The following is a 12,177-nucleotide window of genomic DNA, read 5'->3' as shown; positions in this document are numbered from 1 at the left end:
TGCAATTCAAAAACTTTTGACCTTTTTTTATTTTTTAACTCTATATTTATTTTTAAAGACGTTACAATTGCTCACTATAGAATGTACGTTTATTACAATATGCTTTAGGACTTTTACGTTATATTCAGAAGACGCGTTAATAAGACCCCCACCGAGTGGACCGATGACTTACTTAAGCTCACGTGAAGTTAGACAGTGCAAGACCGATCGTTGTGGAGATCATTCGGGGAACGCATTCGCCTGAAGAATATACTTTTATAAGAATATATTTATTATTCTCAACAGACAAACATACTAAAATACAAGGTTTAGTTTGTGTTTCAATTGAGATTATATTTGGAATTACCATCTATACATCCATGGAACCCAGTCCAAAGAAATTACATCAGGTAATTGATCTTTCAAAAAGGATAATTAATTACCATATTTTACGAAGTTTACAGCTTATCTGTGTAACCGATGGAGGCAGTAAACTAAAGAATAATACTACATTCAACTTTAACAACCTATTGAAATTTGAAACAAATAACAATACGTCATATTAAAATTGCAATCAGTTGAATGTGTGGTAAAACACAACAGAATTTTATAACCAATATGATGAATAAAATTATTATGGACTTTAAAAACGCGCGATGAATTGTTCGACCAAAATTAAATGTATATTTTCGACGCCACTAGTATTAAATACAAATTATTATTTGATTAATTGTTCAATTGATAACTGGACACGATCCAAGATTAGTTCTACATGTTCACAATATATATTGTCATCATATTTTGTTGAAACCTTTTTGTCTCAATCTTAGCACATTTCTGATTCGTATATTTTAGTTATTTTCGAAGCGTTCTGTCTTACAATATTTTATTATGAGGCAGTGCCGCCGTTGTTTATTTTATATATTTTACAGAAAAATAACCGCACAGGCCATTTATAATTTAAAAGCTAAATGAAATTGGTGTTCCAACGTTTGCTCCTTGATGCATTTTTAATGACATGTTATTTACAAATGGTAAATACGATAAACAACAACAAACTCCTAAGCCTTAATTTCGTTTTTAAAAGTTAAAAGCTTCATGGGGTCAGTGTATACATATACAATAAAGTTCCACAAGATATCTTAGACTTAAAACTAAAATTAAAAGTATATTATTAAATAAATCTTATTATCGCACTCAAAAGTTTTTAGTTGATCGAAATGTATGGAATTTAGTTTGCTGACTCATTTACCTTATTGATATTAAAATGTATACATCAAAAAAAGTTAAATTTCTTTCTCTGTTGTGTTCTTCAACTTCTTACAGTGTTAAAATAATCGACCATTCGCATTTTTTGCATTTCGATTTCGCAAAAGCTTATTTAAAGACCTACTTTAATAAAAATATTTTGATTTCGAATATAAGTTTACTGTTCATAACAAGGTTTAATAGAAAGAAAATGTAATATAGGATACTTTACAACTAATAATCTTATAAAATATATGTGACACAAAATTAAATATCTCTTTATCTTTATTAATATCCTAACTGATTTCTTCCCTTTTTATTTTGTTATAATACTCGTTTTCTCTTAAATTAAAGAAAATAATTGAAAATAGTAAAAAAAAAACGAGAACTTAAATTTATTTCAGCTTAGCACTCTGCTTTTAGAACGACTAGACGGGTCACAAGAATCACGTAGCGGCAAATTTAAATTCGATATCAAATTAACACTTCAGACGGCCGTACCGTTTATGAAAATTTTTGACTGAATAATTTTCCTAAAGCCTCTTCTAAAATCCAATCACTTTTTTATTCGAGGTAAAATTAAATACCGGTAATTTTCGTAAATAATTTGGTATAGAAATCACATAAGAGATAAAGCAATTTTAATTTAAACCAATGAAAAAAATGGGCCTCGAATAAACCGAAAGAAAACAAACATTGTCTTATAAATAAAAGTCTGCAAAATACGTGGCATTAGGCTGGCGTGTAGGATTACCACCTGCCTGAATGCAAGGGAGATAAAAGCGGGATAAACGATACAGATGTCCTTGTATCAACATTACCGAAATACCTTGCAACTTTTATAAATACAAGAAAAAAAAGCGACATGTCCAATTAAATTGTCGCCGAGATGCAATTATATCTTCCTCTAGGCTTGTATCTAACACGTATATAAGATTAGCGACTACAAATAATTTTATTTGCATAAGCATTGTATGCTATATGTGGACGATCGTAACCAATATATCGCAAGTAAAATTGGTAGTAGGCAGGCAACAAAGCGCACTAAACACATGGCCGTTCAGGCCTTGTGGTTCTGGAGTGGAAACCCACGAGATTAACGCATGATCTTGTTAAAGTCATTGGAAGGCGCTGGAAGCGGGCCGCTTCCAATATGTTGTATTGGATATATATAAGGAGAGGCCTGTCTGGTAGTGAACGGCCTATGACTTAAATTATGATTTTGTGCTTTTATTTCCATTATATCATTACGTTTATATTTATGTAACCTATGTTAAGGCATGCACAAAACAGACTAAAGATAAAGATATAAAAGATTAATAGAATAATATTTTAACTTGATAAAAACCTAGTTAGTAATATATGTATAATATAACAGTACAAAGAAAATTTTAAACTACAACTATTTCAGGTTCATAACCAAACTTGACAAAAATAGTTTATTTTTATGCTTCTCCTCGTGAAATATACAAAAAAGCGTTATTAGTATGACTCGCGAGTAGCCACCACATCATTAACATAAATAATAAATTAACGAAAAATACCAACGAAAGTATGCGCTTTGAGCTTCCAAAGGACTAGCTAAAACGACGGACCACAAACCCGTGGAAAAGTGCTTCAATATTTTTAAGAAGGTCTGTTATTTTGTAAGTTAATACTTTTGATAATACAAATATATTTATATGCGTAAAAATTGTATTACATTACGTAAACTTAATTTAAACAACACTTTTTGCGTACGACCATTATCTTCTTTTTGCTGTGGTTAATTTAAAATATAATCGATTATATAAAAAACAGCAGAATATATTCAGAAATAGTTCTTTTTTGGAAAATCGATACATAATGCGATATACAGGGTGATTGGTTATAGTTGTAAAAGCTTCAGACGGGTAAATATATAGCTCATTTGTCAACAATCTTTAAAGATTTTATACATATTTCCAGTCATTCCGTGTAAAGTAGTCACTCTGAAATATGTTGCAATATATTTTTGCGATAGGCCAATGACTTCTGGAAGTACGGAATTCTGCAGAGTCAGATGGTAAGAAATAATTTTAATATGTAGTAAATCGAATTTTTAAACTTTAAGCTTTTTACGCATTAGGTTATTCATTATTTCTAAAACCATTGATTTTTGGATAAAGTGATATTTATTCACCCTTTCGATTCAAGCTAAACTAAAAAACATACATAGACAATACAGTAAAGTTCGTAAAATCAGGTTTTACTGAATACGAATATATTTAATTCATTACAGTGTATTCAAGACATAATCTTACAATAATAATATTTTGTTCCATTCAAAGTGACTAAGAAACATTTTCGAATATCGATCTTTCTTTTATACTGTAAATATAAAATAAGTATGTTTTCCATTTTTAGTTGAGCATTATCGAAACATTTTCGATGCCGATTTCCTGACGAAATTGGGGACTTCCTGCTGACAGCGTAGTTTCCTTAACAACGTAGTTTCCTTAAAGGATCTGTAGTTTGCGGCCGCGTCGGGACCCTTGAATATTTATAAAGGACATTATGATGTCGGTGTGTCGCTGTGGAAATAACTCTTTGAATAACTGAAATCATTTGCATGAAATGAGGAGAATACTTTTCTTTTACCTTTCATAACATAATATAATACAAAGAAATTATTATGCAAGAAACTGTATGATTAATCAGATTTAAAAAAATATGGCGTCTCAACATTTTTATGTGCCAATTACAATAGACTCTTTAAAAATATGATGAACATCAGGGGTGTCAAACTAAAATATAGTTTTAACTTTAGGTGGGTCGCAAAATAAATTAATCTTTATAAAACAAACATTTTTATTTTGACAAGTACATAGTGATAGTATATATAAAATTCAATTATTGTTTACGCCCTGATACTTGACACCTCATCTCCGGAACAATCTTCCCTATTTTGGAAACAATTTTGTTGGCCGACACCACTTCCAAAATCGATCCGACGGATGTATTAACTGGTTTCCAATAGGAACGTATGTACGGTAACAGAAAGTTATGTATATATTAAACAATTTGCTCTTATTATTAACTTGTAAAATCTTTTTAATCCGATCCATCAAATTCAAAATATTTTTATTCCAGTAAGCATTCAAATCATCGATTACTTTTTATATTATAAAAAGTTCAGTGTAGACAGTGTACCAAAGGAACGCCAGGCATTCAGAATTTGATGCCAGAAATTCAACAGTTGCTCATTTTAACTTTAAGCCTTTTATTTTTGTATATATTACAATATTAACCCTGTAAATGAGACAACAAAGTTCTACACATTTTGATCAATTAAAAACTTTCGAATGCTATCTGCGTGTATAATAAGATATATATAATGTACGTTAATTTTAGATATAAAACTAAGAATAGGAATTTCTAAGATATCTTATGAAACTATTATATATGCGTACATTCAGATCAATGGATTTGTTCACTTAAAATGTAAGACTTCAATCAGTAATTCGAGTCCCAATTAAAATTATTTGATAACCATTGAGGACATCCAACGGTTGACTTACCTCGGAACTATGCTATATATATATAAGTTTAACTATTCTCATATTTCAGTCTATCGTCTAGACGTTTTGCCGACATTAGTGCAAACTTGATACGCTGGATACTTTATAAATCTGTGTTCGCGGATCGTAACACTTGATTCGATAAATCAATTGAAGTGAAAGGTTCGTAATTCGTTGGCGAGACTCATTTGTTATTTATGTTAGCGCCGATATGAGCGTCGCCATTTTAACACTTAACGCGGTCAGTGTCCCATTTTGGCAAAATTTCAAACGACCCGCTGCAGATATTTGCGCTTTTTAACTCTCTAAACAATTTCGTAAAATTATTAAAAATGGCACGACTGAAGTCAGATTATATTGATGTTAAAAATGTCGGATTATTTCATAGAGAATATTCAAAATTTTTCTGCCACAAAATTAAAATTGAATAATATACGGTAAATCATTTGTATGATTATTTGAAAAAAGATTATTTACAAATTTCACAGAGAAACATTTTTTAATAATTGTGTGAAATACAGTAATTTCGTGTTAAAAATGTAATCAATTATCATTGTTCGCTGGCTTAACCCCGTCAAGTCGGAATCAAATTTATCTTTCCCGACCAGAAAAGTCATTTCACAGTGACCAGTCGAAGGCATACTTTAGAACGCGACGACTAATTAAAAAATGATTATCACTAGATGTTGTTACTATATATATATAATAAATATAATATAGTAAATTCATAACATAGAAACTAATCTATTAGTTTATTTTTTCAGTTAGGTTTTCACATAATATATTTTACAAGGAACAGAAATGTATGATCTTATTTCACTCATTTTTGATCGCGTCTAGTCGGATATCTTCTCTAGTTGATATCTACGTTAGTATGACACTGGCGAGTTGCCAGTACCGTCACGATATAACGACTACTTAACGTTGAAATTACGGTGGAAAAAATAATTGTTAAATCTGAATGCTAACACATGTTTACAGATACAGAAATATACACGCCCTAAAGAAAAATTTACTATCGGGTCTTCACAAATAATGACTAAGAATCTCACGGCGATAAACGAATTTTCACGACGCACACGTTGCTTATCTTAAATAAACATCAGAAATACAATTTTTATATTCTAATCTTTTATGTTTTTACATTTCAGACACTCGGTGGACTCGGTCGCGTCGTATTCTAGCCAGAATCACGTAGACCGTATAAGGACCCAGAACTTCTCAGCAGCTTCTTGTCAAGACGACGGTGACTTAGGGTCGATTAAGACAAGCTTATTCAGACGTTCATCGTCGAACTTGGAGTTTCCGATCAAACGTCCTGAAAGTGTCACTTCCAACACAAGCTCCACAAGAAGCCGCCTTAGAGAACTTGTCGAAAGGAAATCGAGTTCGGACGAGCGCAAATCCGCGGCAGACACCGTCGCCGATATACAATACTTTGAAAACCCTGCGGAGACTTTAGAGTTCGACAACCCAAGAAACTCACTCGAGTCTCGAAAGAGTCAGGAAGAACGGCCTAAGAAAAGAAAACAATCAAAAAGCAAAGAAAAAACTAAAGATCATTGTGAGAATAAAAATAAAAAACACGAAAAATATCAGAGTAAATTAGCGGAATACTATAAACTACCAGTTCAATTGCCACAAGACGAATTTTACCAACATTTAACGAGATCCAGAGCAGCGGAGGAACTGCTGCAAAAACGATTCTCTAACTCTGATACAGAATTCAGTGGCAGCTACGGTAGACTATGCAAGCATAAAGAAATCGAAGGATCTAATTTAAGACGAAGTCGTAGCTTGGCAGTGATACGTGAGGAAACGTTTACAGATCTGCAACTACAAAATCACACTAAAAATAAAAGATCTCAGCTGATTCCCCGAGCTCGCCTATTTGATAAACCTTGTTTTAAAGACAGGTAAATTGCAAGTTTTATTTTATACCGTGAACAAGTTTACATTACACAGTCTGTGTTATATTAATGTTTAAAATTTAACTCTGTACGAACGAAAACCAACTTTTACAACTGTAAACGCAGGGTAATAAATAAAGCGTGCCTGCTAGCAAACATATTTTTAAAACGAGCAATCATCGTCCCATAGATCAAATAACAAACTTTTCAGCAACATCACCGCACAACAAATACATTGTTTCAAGTCTCACATTCTGAGAGAAACGTACGTTCTATTAAAAGTACAAGCATGACGCTGTTGTATTGACACTACTGGCATACAATAAGCCAAGTGTAGAAATATAACTGATTTATAATAAAGCAAAACATTGTTTGACCTGTTATACATTTTTAAAACAAACAAATGTGTATACATGTGTATCCATTATTGAAGCATTAGACTCTACTGCTTTAACGCAATATCAATAATAATGAAATAATTGTTTGGCGAGAAATTAATGTTAGAATAGATTTAAACTGCACTTATACGAACAAAAGATATTTCCTCAAGAAACTTACTGTTATGTGTTTTTTTTTTATTTACAACTATAATTTTAGAAGGATTACTCATTTTTATGTACCTTTTTTAATTACAAAAATAACTTTTTTTAACTTATAGGTTACCCGGGCGAGCAAGATATCAAACTAAGGAAGAGGTTTTAGAGGGTATATATATAGACAGCACTGCTTCTTGTTTCGGTGACATTAATAGATCAAATGTCGACGAAATTCACAGCAGTATTGTTGAAAATAATATAGAAAAAGAAGACGCACAGTCACGGAACGAAAGCCGACGGTCGGAGTCCATCAGCGGGAGCTGGCCCAATTTAAACAACGAAGTTAAACCTACAAATCTTTCCGAAGACAGCATTGGTCACTCCAGAAATCCAAGTGAAATAGACAGCTTAGATTCGAACTACGTACGGAAACATTACAATTTTGAAGCGCATTTCAACAATTGCAAAAATAATTCAGACACTGAAAATTCTGTTGTTTCTGAAAAAATCGGCGAAAATTTGTGTACAGCTGTTAACGGGCACAATAGTGAAAGAGAAGATAAAATAAGTGAAAAAAATAATACTTCATCTCGCATACACTATAATATTTCTCCTACACAATTCGATAATAAAAATCTTGAACAGACATCCACAAAAGACGATTTTGATTCTTACGACGAAATTTCCATAAAAAGTAATAAGAGTGTTGTTAATGATAACGAAGTGTTAAACATTGGCAAAGATATAAGTTCTTCTAGGGATGACGAAGTAGAAATACAATCTGTCATCTCTGAAAACGACGGAACTATATCTAGCCCACCAGACAGCATTACATCTTATATATCGATATCTATAGCTTCATCTACAGATAAATCTCACAAGTTAGAACATTTAGCTAATTCTTTGGCGGAAAAAATTGACGAATATTGTGACACTCATTTTAACGAGAATAATTCTTTTAATAGAACTAATTCTGATAACAAGTTAAATCCAGATATTGATCCAATTTATACAAAAATAAAGAAGAAAACTTTTGCTGATTTAGAAAAAGATTTATTTAGAAAAGAAAACAAATTTCACAATAACGACATATACATTACGAATACATATATACAAAACAGTGATAATTACAAAAATAATAATTGCACATCTTCAAGAAATATAACTACAGAACCGTACGTAACTACACTTATTGAAAATCAATACTACTCATTGCCTGACATAAACATCAGTAAATGTTTAAGAAAATCTGAACGAATAGACGCTCAGTTAAGAAAAGAAGACAAAGAAGATATACTGTGTGAAAATACTTACGAAAACAATTTCACAGAAATATTATCAAAAAAAATTAACGATCAATACGGACAGCTAAATAAACCTGAAAGTCATCCCCACGTTGAAACTAATAGTCCAAACTGCGTTCCGCAATACAACGAACAACAAATTATAAATAATTTTTCAAAGTTGGATGACGACTTGAAGTCTATAATAACAATCGGAAGTTCGAACATCGAAGACTTTAATGAGAACTTTTACCACGGAGATACTCATCATCAAAACGAAAGGGAAATTAATGAAATTGAAGGAACAATACGGAATACTAAAATTATAACTAAAGCCGAAAGTTTAAAGTTATCGAGATCAGTAGTAAGACCAGACATAAAAATAACTAAATCGTTATCTAATGATAACATAAATAAGGCTGTATTAGAAAAGAAGCAAAAAACGAACATTAAAAAACACTATTCACTTCGACAAAGAGATCCTACTAATGATGAAAACTTGAGAATTCCAAGTCCAAATACTGTAGAAAAATCGCTAAATAAATCTGTCGAAACCCAGAAAATAAAGAATACAGTTTTAGAAGAATTTAAAAATATTTCGCTTATATCGCGAGTGCAATCCTTTAAGACGACTGCAGATTCTAACGTTACTATAGTTCCCCTGAGTGGACATCAGACAATTGTCATCGATCCGCCAGTAACACAAAATTCAACAGAAGCTAATTTCACTAAACCTACGCAATCAAATTCATATCCACATGCAACGAGTTTACAAGTTCATTCACAGAAACTTCCGCCAATAGAAAATCCATATCATCCTCCAGTAGAAAAGTCAAAGGATTTAAAAAGTACTTCTCTAACTTCTGTTGAAACTACAGGACTTTACATTCCAAAAGACCCGTTTATAACAATAAAATTGAACAAGGTTGTAAAAAAAACTATACCAAAACTTACGAAAGATTCATCGACTAAGGCAGTTTTTGAACAATTGGGATTGGCTAAACCTCCATCCAAATTGATAATAAAAGATAAACCTAATACTGGTGCCGTCAACTTTAAAGTACAAGATACGAAAATGACACGTCCGCAAGTTTTACAAGTCGTTGATTCTAAAACTAAAATACAGTCATCTAACAATATTTGTGAAAACAAAAATATTGCAAGAAATGGTAGTATTTGCAGCAAAATGTACAGTAATGTTAAACAGGAAAACAATGATGAAGTTTCAGAAATTAAAACAGAATTTATAGTAAAGGAAAAATTAAACAATGCGATCAAAACAGATATCGAATATCAAGAAAAAATAAACTCTGTAAAAAATTACTGGTCAAAATTAATCGAAAAACCATCCAATGATAATAAAAAAAATGAAGCGACTGAAATTCAAGAAAATGTAACAGAAGATAATGTAATCACAAAAACAACTGAACCGCAAGCCGAAAAGAATGACCCGAAGTATATACCCGAGATATCTGTAGGCAGTATAATAAAATCCTTAGAGAGCGTTAAAATAGTGGAAAGTATTAGGAAAAATAGTCAAAATAAATTACAGTTGTGGAAAGACGAAACGGAAAAAGTGAAAAGTGATTCCGAAATAGAAGAAACCACTTTACAAAAAATTGTTAAGGAAAGTGAAGGCACTATTTACGATATGCCTAAACCGATTAAAAATATAAAGAAAGATCAAAATGTATGCAGAGATACCCCAGAAATAGAAATAGTAGAATTAAGCAACGAAGATAATCAGAATAAAAAAACACAAGCGACAATTATTAAAGCAAAAGGATACGAGAAAGGATGCGATGAATTCGATCACGTACGGTACAAGGTAATGAAATCGGAGTTGTTTAAGAACAGTATGATAGCAAATTATCGTAAAGAAGCACAGTTTGATGGATTGCTACAGTATTTACAAGACTACAGCTTTCAAGAATTGTTAGTTAATAACAACATAGTAATCATTGAACCTGTCAGAACCAAAGTTGAACCATTGCCAAGAAAAATTAATAACCCCGACCCGTGTAAAATCCCTTCATCACTTTTAAAGAAAAATGAGAACAGTTCCGGACAGACAGATAAATCTAAAAATGCTATAAAGAGACATTTCTTTTATCATCCAATCAGAGTAAATAAAGAAATAATAGAAGAAGAACTCCCGAACCCCGACACAGTGAAAAAAGTACGAAATTTATTCGAAGATACGTTAAAAATGAAATCTCCTATGAATCAAGATCCGCCACTAGTCGAGGAAACTGTTAGATTGGCTAGACGAGCGATGTCTTATAGAAATTTAAATGAAGATGCTAAGACTAATAAAGTTGGTGCACGAAAGAAGGTTACTCGTCAATTAACAATTGAAACAAACTTCGGAACCAAAAAATGGGATAACGCTAGCCTGTCAAGTGGAGTTTCTAGTGGTGACTTAAGTTCCAATAACGACTACGAAACTGACGGCCTTAGCCCTTATTCGAGCAAGAACTTTAAAGATAACTCGTATAGTTCAAGCGATGAATATCTTTGTGATTCGGCAAATCAAGATTTCTCTTGCGAGAGTCAGTACGTCAGTCCAGATATTCTTAAAAAAATAAGAGACTGTGGGACATCTATTACTTACTATGGAGGAAAAGTACTAAACTCTAAAACAGGCTCATCTGTAAGCCCAATGACCAAAGCAATCATGGATGAAATTAAAAGTTTACAAAAAGATTGCAGCAGGGATTGTTACTCTTGTCAAACTAAATGCAAAGGAGATAAATGTTCATGCCTAATAGCGGATAAACACACAGCTATGCTCTCAAATAAGCAAAACAGTAATGTCTCAGATGATATATGTAATGAAAATGAAGACAAAACTAAACGCTCTGAAGGATTTCCGGGTTTTAAGTTTAAGCTCGTTAAATCTAATAGTTGCAGCAGCAGATTAGAATTAACAGGAACAGATGAAATCAAAAATCCCAAAATAAAATTTAGAAAACAACGATCTACAGAAGATCCTCCATTAGTACATGACGACGAAAATTCTGTTAAAAATAAGATTTGCCGTCTAGAAAGTTACAATAAGGGTATTGTTAAAACTCCCTTTGAAAATAAAAACAACGAAGATAAGACGAACTTGAAAATAAGGACAGACATAAACAAAACAGGTGGAGTAAATGTAAAGCATGGTAACGTTGTTACTCAAGAAACCACTATCCTTTTAAACGGTGAAAAAGAAAACTTTGAGAGAGAAGCAAATGTCGAGGCGATGGAAAACAGTAAGAATCTATCATTATCAGAAAAAACAAATATCAATGATCCACACAGTTTTGAAAAAAAGTTTTACTATGTTAACGAGAATTTAGATCGAAAACAAGTTACGACAGGTAAATTTGGTGAAATGGTATTCGAAGAATTTGAAGTTTTAGAGACATGCTATGATAGTTTAAATAGCAATAAGTCACTAAAGTAATTTCACTTATTATTTTAAACTTTTGCTTATGTTAAATGTGATCTGTAATCAAAGAACGCTAATAATTTATTGCTTGTAAATTAAATAATCATATAAATATTTAGCCTAATCATTTATCTAAATGTAAGTTTACCAAAATAGTAAATTAAATATAGGTTCCGAGAACAACGTCCTGTAACGTAATGTAGTTTTGGTGATGGCCTGTTTAATATTTGTAATAAAGTAATAGTGACA

General features: G+C 31.8%; 2 protein-coding genes across 2 annotated transcripts in view; one reads left to right on the top strand and one right to left on the bottom strand.

Annotated features, from left to right (window-relative positions):
* The window catches only part of jv (javelin), a 99,217-nt gene extending 87,054 nt beyond the window's left edge, over positions 1 to 12,163 (top strand). Inside the window, exons 2-3 of the mRNA XM_068774125.1 lie at positions 5,918 to 6,682; positions 7,335 to 12,163. Coding sequence (XP_068630226.1) covers positions 5,918 to 6,682; positions 7,335 to 11,943 — 5,374 coding nt within the window. The 3' untranslated portion in view covers positions 11,944 to 12,163. The remainder of the gene's footprint in view (positions 1 to 5,917; positions 6,683 to 7,334) is intronic.
* Positions 1 to 12,177, bottom strand: part of MCU (mitochondrial calcium uniporter) — a 123,125-nt gene that overhangs the window by 105,744 nt on the left and 5,204 nt on the right. The window lies entirely within an intron of this gene.

This window comes from Battus philenor, unplaced genomic scaffold (genome assembly GCF_028537555.1).
Source record: "Battus philenor isolate CCGP_79_NKW_IND1 unplaced genomic scaffold, ilBatPhil1.0.hap1 SCAF_7, whole genome shotgun sequence".
In the NCBI taxonomy this organism is placed as follows: Eukaryota; Metazoa; Arthropoda; class Insecta; order Lepidoptera; family Papilionidae; genus Battus; species Battus philenor.
This window is presented reverse-complemented; position numbering and strand designations above follow the sequence as displayed.